The sequence below is a fragment of the Mus caroli genome, chromosome 6 (assembly GCF_900094665.2).
Source record: "Mus caroli chromosome 6, CAROLI_EIJ_v1.1, whole genome shotgun sequence".
Lineage (NCBI taxonomy): Eukaryota > Metazoa > Chordata > Mammalia > Rodentia > Muridae > Mus > Mus caroli.
The window spans coordinates 132,655,299-132,669,635 of NC_034575.1; the positions used below are offsets into that span (position 1 = coordinate 132,655,299).

General features: G+C 42.8%; 1 protein-coding gene across 1 annotated transcript in view; it reads left to right on the plus strand.

Moving 5' to 3' along the window:
* The window catches only part of Borcs5 (BLOC-1 related complex subunit 5), a 64,241-nt gene that overhangs the window by 35,269 nt on the left and 14,635 nt on the right, over nucleotides 1-14,337 (plus strand). The window contains exon 3 of the mRNA XM_021165048.1: nucleotides 8,196-8,353. Coding sequence (XP_021020707.1) covers nucleotides 8,196-8,353 — 158 coding nt within the window. The remainder of the gene's footprint in view (nucleotides 1-8,195; nucleotides 8,354-14,337) is intronic.

Consider the following 14,337-nt stretch of genomic DNA (forward strand, 5'->3'; position numbering starts at 1 on the left):
AAAAAAAAAAAAAAAAAAAAAAAAAAAAAAAAAAAAATTAATTCATGTCTAGGACATTAGTGACAACTTTCAGTTGTGTCTGTGCATGTGTCCAGAGAGGACAAGGGGAAGGACCTGCCCTGAGTGTGGACACCAGCATCCCATGGGCGTGGCCTGGCCTGGATGAAAATAGGGGAAGTAGTAAAGGCAGTACAGTAGCAGTGTTCATCGCCGCTCTGCATCCTGCTGTGTAGACATGTGAGGAGGTAGCTGCTACACATCCCACCCTCCTCAAACCTCCTGATGCTGTGCTTGCCCTACCACAGTAGACTGTGGCTCCTCAGACTGTGAGCTAACAACATCCCTTCTATCTCAGATTTCTTCTTGATAGATATTTGGTTGTAGCATCAAGAAAAGAAACTAATACACCATCCTTTTTAGCATTCTCTGATATTCTGACTTTGTGCCTAAAGAGCACAATATAGGAAATCATCATCTGCCTCTTGTGTTTTTCAGGACTGCTTTTTCCTGTACATCTGCACATCTCTGCAGGATATATGCATTTCACTTGTGTATGAATAGTAATCTATGTGCATGCTCCATACGCTTCTGGAATGTTTTCCTTGCTTATGATATTGAGATACACCTTATTTATCCATTACTGTGTATTTAGCCTGGTCCTGTTAATGATTGAGTTTTCTGTTGTCTCACTATTGAAAATTCTGCAGCAGACATCCTTTCTCACACTTTTTACACATGCATAAGAGTTTTCTCTAAAGCAGGTAACGGGTGACAAGCTGCTGTCCCAGAGTGCACGTGTTTTTGCTTTACCACACTCAACTTACCCTTCAAAGTATTTATGTCAGTTTATATCCTTGCTTCCTATGTTCCTGAGTTCCTGTTGTCCCACATCCTCAATAAAAGCGGATATTGCCCAGCTGTCCCATGCTTACCAATTAATTTAAAGGTAGCAGTACGCCTAGCAACCACCGAAAGCACAGGCTGAGACACAAACCGGACTTTTTAATTCCAGCCTTCCTTCTTTGAAAGGATTTATTGTACTTCTTGTGTCACAAATCCAAGATAGCTATAATACAGCTTCTTGTGCTCATATTTTGATAACAAATGATTGGTTTATTTTAAAGAAATGGGAAAACAATTACAGAAAAGAAAAGTAAAGCATTGTCCCGTATAGGCCAACCAATAACATCATCATGTGCTCTTCCTTCTTCCTGTGGGCAGACATCAGGACATGCATTTGCTTATAGCTAGAATTATTCTGAATGTGTATTTTATTTCACAGTTTTGATTAACATTCTGACATTCGCCATATCATTTGGAAATGATCTAAAAACACCATTTTAATCATTACCATTGTCTTGTTTGAGGACACTCAAATAACACTGGAATTTTTATAAAAATATGGCCATGTAAATCTTCATCTAAGATTGTTTCTCTGGGATAGCTCTGCAGGAGAGGTCAGGGAATGTTTATGGTGTTGATCCAATAAGGTTGTGAGCAGAGCATCCAGGAAGGAAAAGAACTGAGAGAGGAGAAGAACAAGGTTCAGAATTAGGGCATCCATCCATTCATATTCACTCCTGTTTGAGTTGAGTGGTCAATCCGTCTCTTACCTCAATTTGGAATTGGTTTTTAGGGGCATTACTATTAGAGCAAAACTCTATTCTTCCATGAGCACCAGAAAGTTATTTGTGTCTTGTAGCATATAAGGCTCATAGGATCTCAGAACTGGAAGGGATCTCTCTCTCTTTTGCCCTCTCCTCCTTTTCCTTCTCTCCCTCTCCTTCCCACTCTCCTTCCCTCCCTCTACCTTTTTCTTTCTAAAAAAGATTTATTTTTATTGTCTTATTTATGTGCACATATGTCTATTTCCATGAGTGAATACCATTTGCTTGCAGGTGTCAGAGGAAGCTAGAAGACTCCCTTACAGTTGGAGTTAGAGGAGACTGTAGGACACCCAGTGTAGTGCTGGCAGCTGGAGTTAGAGGAGACTGTGGGACACCCAGTGTAGTGCTGGCAGCTGGAGTTACAGGAGAGTGTGGGACACCCAGTGTAGTGCTGGCAGCTGGAGTTAGAGGAGAGTGTGGGACACCCAGTGTAGTGCTGGCAGCTGGAGTTACAGGAGAGTGTGGGACACCCATGTAGTGCTGGCAGCTGGAGTTACAGGAGAGTGTGGGACACCCAGTGTAGTGCTGGCAGCTGGAGTTACAGGAGAGTGTGGGACACCCATGTAGTGCTGGCAACTGTACTCAGGTCCCCTGGAAGAGCAGTAAGTACCACGGAGCTATTGAGAGACAGCTTTTCCCTCAAGCCCTCTCGTTTTCCATTGTTCTGACAAAAACAGCTTAACTAAGGGTCGGTGTACTTTACCTAGGCTCACAGATGGAGGCACAGTGTGTCACAGCAGGGAGGCAAGGCAGCCTTTGGGCCTTTGTGTCCAGCCAGGAAGCACAGTGATGCATGCTGCTTCTAAGTACTTTCCCCTTTATTCAGTCCTGAAATGTTGGTGCCTGAATTTTAGTTTTCCTACTCAACTGTAACCCACTTTAGAAACTTGCTGTGCCCAGAGGAATGGTTCCTGTGTGGTTCTGAAAGGCTGTCAAGGTAACAGTGTTAACCACCGCAGATTTCTGTTTGGGAATTCCTTATTGAAGTATTCTTATTTTTGATTCATAGAATTTTAGAATTATTTATTGTATTATTTTCTGTATTAGCATCTGCTTGCATGTGTGTCTGAGTGTGTACCCTCATGTGTATCTGTGGTGAGAAGAGGGCACATCCCCTGGAACTGGAGCGTCAGACATTGTGAGCTGCCATGTAGGTACTGGGAATAGGACCCAAGTCCTGTGGAAAAGCAGCCCAGTGCTCTTCACTGCTGGGCCAGCTTTCTAGCCTACTCTGCTTAGATTCTTTATTTTCTTCTAATGTATTTTATTTTATCTTGTCTATAGAGAAACTTTATACATAAACATTGGTAGGAGAGGTAAACTTTCTGTGTATTTTTATACTCAGTGGGTAGACTCATCCCCGAGTGTCCAGGGTACTACTCAGTTTAGTGTTTGGTTTTTTAACAAGTCATAAATAAAAAGTGGCTGAGTGCACTTAGCTCTCCTTTGCCATTAACAATAACAATTACTTTTTCTTTTCCTCTCCCTCTTTCTTAGTTTAAATCTGTTACATACAGGATCTCATTTAACTGCTGTATAAATATCTGGTTCAGCATTTCCTCATTTGCTAATGAAGGTTGCTGATAATGGAAGAATAGTCAGAGTTGAAACTTAAAGGCAGGTTTTTGTTCTAACGCTGTTGATTTAACCAGTTTACAAACCCATTTCCCTAACCTTAATTACATTAATTTCAACATGAACTACACATGGTCCTGTTCAAACTATTTGTGTGATTTTCTGGTAGTGTGTGGCTTCTGCTGGCTTCCACTTGCCATGCTCAGCTGTTCTCTTTGCTTTGGAGGCAGCAGCATATAACCTCCTAGGATGGCCCAGCTCTCCCTGTCCTCTTTGTGGTGCCTTTCTGCTTCTGGAGAAACTGCAGTACAGAATGAAAGGAGGGTATTGATATTCATGCTATTTCTTATGAGTGTTATTGAGCACATTTTCTACAAAGAAGCATGCTTTCACAGCTGTGTGACTTAAAGAGAGTGGCGCGAGGGGGTGGGGGAGCATTGAAATCGAACTGGAGTCTCTTCTTCATGCATTCAGAGACTTAGAATGTAGAAGCCCATTCTTTCAGCCACCTGGTGGAAATCTTTGTGTTTATGGTTTCTTAGAGATTGAGATATATTATCACAGTGAACTTGGGGCCAGGGGTCAGAGAACTAACTAATGGACCCACTGATATGTCATTTATTGTTGTAGCTCAGTCAAGCTCTGACCAGATGATGATGGGATACATTGTGTGTGTTTACATGAAGTTGCTAGGAGAAGGAGCAAAGTTTACTACATGGTCTTGTTGATCTTTAGTGTCTCTTTATCTTGTAGTTCCATATAACTGCCTTTCTGCACTTTCAAAGGCTGCCGTAAAACAATTGATAGATAAAGATTCACTTAGAAGCTGTACCTATCTCAATCAAGGGTGACACGTAAGTTTACTTCAAAGGCAAAAAGGAGCTCATTTCTTTGCAGTAATAGGAGTAAAATATATGTCATGCACTGGGTGTGATGGAGACACAGTTATAATCTCAGCACTCAAAAAGCTGAGGCAGGAGAATTGCAGCAGGTCCAAAGGTTTGCCTGGGCCACATAGTGATTCTCTCTCTCTCTCTCTCTCTCTCTCTCTCTCTCTCTCTCTCTCTCACACACACACACACACACACACACACACACACACACACACATGCGTGAGGATGTGACCTTTCTAGGCCACATGGCTTGGACTTAGGCTAGATGCGATGTGCCCTTGTAATCAGCACCAGTGAGTTCTAGAGTTTTCAGAAGGCTGAAGCTCTTTTAGGGGAGGTGAGTTCACGGCTCACTGCGACATAGCACATCCAGCACCTGGTAGCACAGGTCAGATTCTGTGAGTTGACTGGAGATACTTTCTTTCTGGTTTGCACAGGGGAGCACTGCTGGCCTTATAATGTGCTGGTTCCCCTTCGTTTCCTTGGGTCTAGGTAAGGATAATATTACGCTGGTGAACACAGCACAGTGATTGTTTACAAGGCAGTTCCCCATCACTTTCTGACCATCCAGGTACAGGCTCTACTACATACTCAACAAGCCAAGCACTGGACCAGTTGGGCCACCTCCCCGGCCCTACCAGCCCCATCATTCTGATTGCTTAGAAAGGGAAGAGGAAGATGGACAGGCTGACAGAGCAGGGCAAGGCATTTAGTACATGTGCACCCACACCCTTCCACCCACTAAGTAAATAATGTAAGAAAGCATCTTTGCTGTAGAGAGGAAAGAGTAGGGACCGGGAAATTGACTCCTGGGTAAAGTGTTTGCTGCAAAGCATGAGGACCTCAGTTGGACTCCTAGAATTTACAGAAAAAGCCAAGCATGGGATTGGCAAGGAGATCCTGCAGGTAAAGGTGTTTGCTGCAGAGCTGTTTATAGCTTGAGTTTGATCCCTAAGACAAACTCCCAAAAGTTGTCCTCCAGATGGAGTTGATGGCTACTAGAGAAGGAAAGTCGGTTTTCATTAGGGGTGTGGTTCCTGGTAGACTGACCAGGTTCCAGTGGATAGTCCCATACCTCTATACACATAAGCAGAACTCATGGGATCCAATGGTTTAAAAAAAAAAGTTAAGAGAGGTACATGGGAAGAGGCTCTGAGAACAGTGAATATTATCAAAGTTTATTTTATACATGAATGACATTCTCAAGGAATAAATAAAAACATTTAAAGGCTAAAAGTATTGAAAGGTTTATGTAAAACAAGTTGTCCTCTGACCTCCAGATTAGTACTGAGGTACTCAAGTGTGCTCACACACACATGGTGCACACCTATAGCTCTAACACTGGGAGGCGGGAACAAGGATTTGTTCTGTAGGATTTCCAGTGACAATTTGGGGAAGACATTAGCATTTACTTCACACAGAGGGACTTCTTTTTCTTTTTAAAAAATATGCTATTGTTGTTTAATTATACCTTCCAGTAACTTTTGACAAAGTCATAGAGTCTACTTTCTCTATTCAGTCATTTTAAAAATATGTGTCTAACATTATACCATTAATTCGTAATTCTAAAACTAAGCTCTCAGGGTTGAGAAACTCAGTTTGGCAATAGCCTAATTTAATAACCACACAGTCCTGGACCATGCTTTATGTTTTAATTCTTAATGGTGTTTATCATAAAAGAACTCAGAGAAATGGTCACCCAGTTTCTAACCTTGATGATTTTTCCACGCAGCACTTTACATGAAGAGGTGGATATAGTAGGCAGTTCGTTGGCTCTGTTAACTTCTGTCTGCGTCCTCGCCCACTCCCTGGAGCCCACGCCTTAGTTTTGTTCAAAAGGAATGGTCTCAACATGATCTTGGGAGATATGTCCCGTGTTTGCCATATGCAGATCTACCACTTCATAAACAGAATCTGTTAGGTCGGGTCTTAGCGCAATAATGTCCCTTTTGTGTGAATCTGTTACAACCTAAAGACAACTAGAAAACAAAGGAAGTGGCTCTGCTCCAAACTAATGTAGAAACTTAATTTATTTAACATGAAAAATTAACCATAAGTATGTAGACAGAAATCTTTTATGGACTGAGGTATCCTGATCTCTGCTTTTTTTTTTTGGTTGGTTGGTTTGTTTGTTTGTTTGTTTGTTTTGAAGATGGGGTTTTGTGTAGCCCTGGCTGTCCTGTAACTTACTCTGTAGACCATGCTGGCCTCAAACTCAGAGATCCACCTGCCTCTACTTCCCAAGTTTTGGGACTAAAGGCTTGCACTACACTGCCCAGATAATGTCTGCTTATTTTTAATGGCTCAGAAGAAGAAACAATTATGTAGTGAGGTCTGGATATTATAAAATGGAACCTAGATGTGTCTGGGTTTCTTCCTGGTTTTCTATACTTTGAAAATTGTGCAAAAAAGGTTATAAAGAAAAATCCTACTTACAAATCAATAATTAAACCATAAATTCTAGCCTGGCATATAATTCATTCTTTATTTTTGTTTGAAACTATCTTGTATAGCTCAGGTTGACCTTGAATTCATCGTATGATGATGACCTTGAACTTCTGATCCTCGTGTTACACCCTCTCTAGGGCCGAGTCCCATGAAGATGAGAGCAGCACTGTGTAGCATGCCTGAGCATTCTCAGGCACAGCCCAGCTGTATGTGTGTCATCTGTGTATCGTCCTGCTGGGGAAGGATTTTGGGTTGAGTTTCCATGTATGGGAGCAGCAAGGGGCTGATGGTAGGCGAGAACAGGATGAGTTTTGGCACAGGAGGCTCAGCCCATGCCCAGTGTCACATGTCTCAATACTCCTTGTGCTCTAGTCCAAGAACTTCGTGATAGGGTATAATGAGCGATTTTCAGAATGTGCCAGCTGGGCACATGTGTCCCAGGAGTCCCAAGACTTCCAAGGGAAGTCTCTGAGGTCAATACTTGGACACCATCTGCAAGCCACTGTCAATCTAGGAAGTGTCCAGGAGAGCTTCCTAGAGACTTTGTGAGAAGGAATGGCAACTTACATACAGAGGAGATATGAGAATTTATTGTTTTCTATTAAGCAAAACACTAAAAAGACTTGGGAAGATATAAACCAGTATAACCCTTCTGTCTTTTTTGTTTTGGAAAATAGAAACATTTTTCTCAAAATAGTTTATATGTTAATCTGTAAAATGTTACTATTATTTTGATTTTTTGAGAGGCATGCAATTATTTAACACTAAAGAATTTTATCAGACTTAACTTTGAATAGGTTAATAACAATAGATAAAATGCCAGTATTTCGTGAGAATGTACAGGAGGAGCTGGCTTGATACCACAGTTGCAGAACTGTTGCCCTAGCAACCAAAAGTGCATGGGCTTAAATTCAGGTCAGGGCTTTGCCTTCTGACCATAGGCAAGTGTAAGCAGCATCTGTAATTGAACTGGTTTCTTCTGCAGGAGATGGTTGTAATTTTACCCCACCATGTGCATCTATAGGAAAGCACGGTGGTTCAATATAAATATGTGGAGAACATAGCCTTCTTTGCTTAGTGAGGCTGTATGCCTAAAGAAACCAATTTTAGGAAAAGATAAACCATTTCAGGCTGCTTAGCTTGCACTCTGGCCTTTGTTCTAATTTTGTTATCAAATTCGTAAGATTTCCTTACACATTTTTCTCAGTTTCTCAGATAACCATATTAGTAACCAATGCACTTCCATCCTTTTCAGTCAAAAGGGGTTATGCCCCTGATACTTTATAGTCATGTGATAAGGCCAGGAGCACAGTGTGAGGGGGCCACTGATTCCCTTTGTGATAATCAGAGGGTTATGCCTGGTTCCCTCTTGTGTAAAATAGGCTGAGAAAGTAATGCACAGGGAGCAGGGGGCAAAAGAAGGCAGCTGATAGGTGGCTGGGACTCCACCAAAGGCAGTAGAGCTATCAAGGATGCAATGACATTCATTTACATAGAGCAGAAGGTGCAAAATGAAATGAATTTTCCCTGACTCCATGGACTTCAGCTAGGTTAGTCACAAGTGCATCAGCAGTATTTCTCCTTACACTGTTTCCATTTCTCTCCTCTAAAGGGCTCTTGAGTGGACAGACTTCCCCAACCAATGCCAAACTGGAGAAGCTAGACTCTCAGCAGGTGTTGCAGCTCTGCCTCCGGTACCAGGACCACCTGCACCAGTGCGCAGAGGCAGTTGCTTTCGATCAGAATGCTCTAGTCAAGCGAATCAAAGAGGTAACATGGCTGTGGGGGGGCTCCATGGCTGTGGGAGTCCCACCCCGGACTCATGGCAGTAGTAAGACATGCTGGTGAAGAATGTTCTCAGCTGAGAACCGCCTGGCATTTGACTCCTGCTTCACAGCTGAGTTGGTCAGACTTGCTGTTTAACTTCTCTGCACATGAGGAACGGGCCTGGTAGTCATCCAGCATTGAGTGTGTGAGGCTGCTCCACGGCTGTTAGTGTGTTAGTGTGTAGAGTCCTAGTATCATGAATTTGCTCTAGATAGACCTGCGGTTAGCTTTTTCTTGGGTATCGCCTCTGTACTTTTCATAGTAATCATTTGCTTTGCATGGAGGAGCCTTAGCACATTCTTTGCTTTTCTCACTGTTAGTGCAGGACAGTTCAGTGCTCTTATTTGCTCTGTGGAAGTGACTGTGCCTATTTAACACTGAAGGCTTCTGTGAATGCAGCTCGGGTATCATTCGTGCGAAATATCCTGTAAACACAGAGCATGGTGCAGGCCCGGGACTGCACATTAGCTGAGAAACTGCTTGTTTAGCAAGCGTGAACCGCTGGGTTCCATGCCCAGCACCACGTAAACCTGCTGTGATCCCAAAACTCAGGAGGTTAAGACAGGATCCGAAGTTTGAGGTCATTCCCAGCTACATAGCAAGTTAGAAGCCATCCTTGATACAAAAGACTCCATCAATAAATGAATAAACTAGACGGGTGTGGTGGCGCACGCCTTTAATCCCAGCACTTGGGAGGCAGAGGCAGGCGGATTTCTGAGTTCGAGGCCAGCCTGGTCTATAGAGTGAGTTCCAGGANAAAAAAAAAAAAAAAAAAACAACAACCCAAAAAACCCTAAAAGATGGTACAAATGTGTAGTTATCAGTAAGCATAGTAGGTTCTTTGCTTCAACACTGAAATGACTTATTGGCCAGGAGATTTACATTGGAGCCCCGAGGGATAAGCACATAGTATTTTAAAAGGAAGAGCCCAGGTTCCTGCTGTGAGACGCTATCATGTGAAGGAAAGTTTGAGAGCTCTATCTAGGAGAAATTATGTAGGAGGATGGCAGCTCTGTGTGTGTTTAGCAACTGGCCATCGGTCATCAACTCTGGTAAGAGAGCTGACCATGAAGAGCAAGTGATGGGTTGCCCGTCACTGCGCTTTGCTTTCAGTGTGTAATAAGGATAGGCTGCTCTCGGAGAGTCCGAAGGTTGTCTGTTCTGGACATTCATTGTAGCAGCAGGTTTAAACTGGCCAACACTTCCACCATTTAGCATTATTTTCATAAAGGTATGAATATATGCACTTTTCTTTAATGAATAAAACAACTTAGTCAGACATCACAGTGGCGAAATAGCTGACATCAGTTTATTTAGTTTCAGTATATGGCTTCTTGGCTCCATTGTTTCTAGGTCATGGTGAGGCAGAGCAGCATAGCAGGAAGTATGTGATGGAACAGAGCTGACCAACTTGTGACAGCTGAGGAGCAGCTGTCAAAGGGCCAAGGAGAAAACATCCTTCCCAACCCTGTCCCCATGGCTGACATCAGACACTAGGCCCCCATCTTCCTGTACACGCTGTCAAGCATAATTCTTTCAAGAAGTTAATGCGCTGGGTATGGCAGAGCCCTCGTGACCCAGTCACCTCACAGTGAGTGGATTCATACGCTGGAGACCAAGGATCCAGAGGAAGACTTCATGTCCAAATCGTAGCAAATGCTATTCTCTGAACTATTCTATACGTCCTTTCTCACTGCTTGGCATTGACATAGCCCTAAATATACATGTAACACAGGGTCATGTAGTCCCGGTTGGCACTGAGGATAGCCTTAAACTTCGAGTCCTCCTGCTTCTGCTCTCCAAGTGCTGGTATTACAGGTGTGCAGCACCACTCCCTATGCAGTGCTAGGAGTGGAACCTAGTACCCTGGGCATGCTAGGCAAGTACTCTGTCAACTTATCTACATTCCCAGCCTTTCAGACACTCGTTCAATTATATTACGATCCGTAGCGCTCTAATCCCCAGAGCTGAGTGTGCATCAGTACCACTTCAGTTTGTTCATTTGAATGATGTGTTCTCCCCTCCCCAACCAGGGTGTGGCCTGTGAGTCATTGTTTTAATAAGCTTGCCAAATGATACCTAATGCTGCCCTTCATTAACTGGGATGTGGGAACCACTGCTGTAAAGGACTACTTTCCAAAACAAGGCTTAAAAACTCATCCCATGTAGGTTAAACTTCTTGCATATTCATTACCACACCCTGAAAAGTCACATCATAGACATTTCAAACTTTGCATATTATTTAAATTTCTTAGGAGTCTCACAGTAAAGGAAACCAATACATTCCAAACTAACTTTACCTCAAAGCACTTGTCTTAAGTAACATCTGTTAACATCCCACAGACGTAAAAGCTTATTATTAGCACATATTCACCATATAAAGTAATGTTTCATTATGACAATTTCATAAATGTCTATCATATAATTTGATCATACTCACCTTTTATTTACTCTTGTTTTTCCTTTTTATGCCTCACTGACCCTCTTATCCCAAATAGTTTCCTTCTATTTTCTTGTCTTAATACATTTTCAATACTATTTTTTTATTTATCCTTTAACTTCAGAGCTATATACACTGTATTTTGAATCATACCTATCCCACCTGCTCCTAAGTTCTCTCTGCCTTCAGCATACACACACCTTCTAACCTCATGCCTTCTTTTTCTTTTCCTGACTCACTGAGTCTCACTTGAGTCAGGCTCTGGGATGATAAATTTTATGTTTACAAATATGTACATGTAAGAGGGGAGAACAAGAATGGAGCTACTGCCTTCCCAGCATCACAGTAGACTTCCACCACTGGTTTACTTACTGGCTGTAAGGTTACCCCTTACCCATCACCAAACCGGTATTGCTGAGCAACTGTGGCATGCCCACTGAGAGGTTAGTCTGGCTGGTGAAATAAAAATACGCAGAACAAAAATGTAAAACCAACCAGGTGTAGTGACACACGCCTTTAACCCCAGCAATCGGGAGGCAGAGGCAGGCGGATTTCTGAGTTTGAGGCCAGCCTGGTCTACAGAGTGAGTTCCAGGACAGACAGAGAAACCCTGTCTCGAAAAACCAAAAAAAAAAAAAAAAAAGGTAAAACCTACATCTCCCATCTACTGGGCACTGTCAGTAGAGTGCTGTCAGTGGAGACTGGTCGCAGTGTGAAATTTCTGTGAGATAGCAGATATCCTGGAGCAATGTGGCCTAAGTGAAATAATAGAGAAAACAGGTCTTGCGATATGAGTATAGATAGATGGGAGACAGTTTAACAATCTTAGAGAAAAATAGCTTTGGGACTTCAGGGACAGTGAAAAGACAGATTTGTGATTCAAGAAAACACTCATATTTCTGCATTAAAGACCATAGCATATTGGCATTATGCAGATCTTAGAGATCACCTGATCTAGTCTCTTGTTATTTAGATATATAAATTGAAGTCAGTTAAAGCAGATTACCCAGTCATAAAATAAGATAAATAAGATAAATTACAAGAGCATAAATAATCAAAGGGAAGTTTTATGTTTTTAACTTCTCTCTCTCTCTCTCTCTCTCTCTCTCTCTCTCTCTCTCTGTCTCTCTCTCTCTCTCTCTCTCTCTCTCTCTCTCTCTCTCTCTCTCTCTCCCCCCCTCTCCCCTCTTTCTCTGTGTGTGGGGGTGGGGTGGGGGGAATATGGAGGGGAAACGCCACGTGAGATTGAGATGTACTTGACAGAGTTACAGCTGTCATTCTCTACTTGGGATGGGTCATGTTGGAACTCTAGACTCTGGCCTTTGTGTCTGTGAACCATTTCAGATACCAGTTCTGTGAACATTAGAGCTTTATGGCAGGGTCCAGTCCTCACACCGTCTCTAACTAGTTGGGTAGTCTCAGATTGTTTACTCAAGCCTTGTAACCTCCAGTCTCTTGGTCTGTTCAGAGATACAAGAACAGTGAGGTCTGAGGAGGGTTAAAGAGAGTTCCTCTAGGTACCATGCTTAGGACTGGGCCTGCTGTACAGTCAGTACTGTAGTGGAGTCATTGTCCTCGGTACACATTGTGACTGAAAGAGAAATGTCTCACCTGGCCATGAATTGGCTCATGTGAAGTTTCTTGATTGTAGTAGCAGGCCAAGTCCTGGCCCATTTTGAACATTGCCTTCTACAACCCATGTGGTAAAACCTGAAGAGAGGCAAGGCAGATATTTTCTGTGAACTCTGGTTCCCACAAACCCTGAATCATTTCTTTCATACCAAAAGTATGTGAGTTTTGGAAATTTTGTAGTTAATCTATCTGTTTGGTCTGATTCTAGTATGCTTGTGACTAGTTAACTGGTTTACTCCCTAGGAAGCTTGGGTTTGCTGAAGAGCTAGACATAGATGCTGGAAAAATAGGTCCTGGCTTCTAAGCAGGGACTTAAGTGGTCACTTCTCATCACTTTTGCTGGGTTTGTTTGGTTGGTTAGTTGGTTGGTTGTGGTTGGTTGTTTTGGTATATTTCTGTTAATGATTGAAGGTGGCAGACAGGCACTTTACACTTTAGGCTTCATCTGTCACTGAAATTCAGGTGTACTGAAAGGCCAATTATAAGGAGACTGCCTGTCAACCTGTGTATTTTTCTTTGGAGACAGGGGTTGAACAAGACTATTCCTTCCAGCCAAAACTGCCACATCTTTGGGCATTCTGCTGGGCTGGTTTACAAAAGATTATCACATATGTACCTATTGACTTTGTCTCCCTTCCCTCATAAAAGGAAGGGTAGAGAGGGTCATGGGATCCTCACCTCAGTATCCAGCCACTCCTCCCAACCAATTGCATGCAATTCTGCATCTGTTGCACATGGTCTTCTGGGTGGGACTAGAGGATATAAGTGGGAGGGAATCAGGAGGAGAAGGGGTTCCATGTATGTAGATAGCCACGGGAAAGGCACTGTCCATGCTGAGTGCAGACCTTCCAGTATGGTTGCTTTAAGGTTGTCTGTCTGTGGTCCTGCTGATAACTCCTCACCTACGCTATGTAAGTAAGCCTAATAAGCTCATTGGTTCCCTGAAGTGAACGTTGTTGGAATTATGTACAGTTTGTCCTTAGGACTTCAGGGGGAGGGGGAGATGCTGTTCACTTTGTTTCTGTCTTGCCCAGGGAAGGAATTTTAGCAACAACAAGGCACTAGGGAGAAGGCACATGGCAGAAGACATAGCAGAGACCGTGGAGCCTCTCCTGCCGTGCTAATATGGGTCATGATTTGGTCACATTTGTACTTCACTTTAGCTGCTGTCCCTGGACACAAGTTCACAGCTTCTAGCCCGAGATAAAGCTACTAGGCATATATTCTTGCAGCTAATCTAAGAGTAAACTCTGGTCTGATTCTAGTAATGCCTCTGTTTTTAATTCTTAGGTGTACTGGCATTAGTATAAGGTATTAGCATAGGATGCTGAGAAACACCAGGAATTTTCGTGGAAAGAGTTGCAGTCCCTGCTCAGAAAGACACATGATCACATAAGATTAGAAACAGATCCTAAAGGCTCTCTAAGTCACTGCACAGATCAAGAAACCCCAGACCTTAAAGTTTACCTGGAACTTGCCCAAGGCTTGCCTATTAATGACTAAAATGATATTGAGGGGTGAATTGTGTGTATATGTGTGCAGGTGCACAAGTATGTGTGCATGTGAACATGGGTATAGAAACCAGAAGTCAACCTCAGGTGTCATTACTAGAGGCACTGTTACCTTGGTTTTCGATACAGGGTCTGGAACTCACTGATTAGGCTAGGCTGGTTGGCCCAGCAAATCCCAGGGATCTCTCTACTGTGCAATTACAAGAACACATCACTGCACCCAGCTTTTTTTCAGAATGTGGGTTTGGGGTCAAAGTCAGGGCTTCATGTTTGCATGACAAATGTATCTTCTGATTGCTATATTCTTCTCTCTCTCTCTCTCTCTCTCTCTCTCTCTCTCTCTC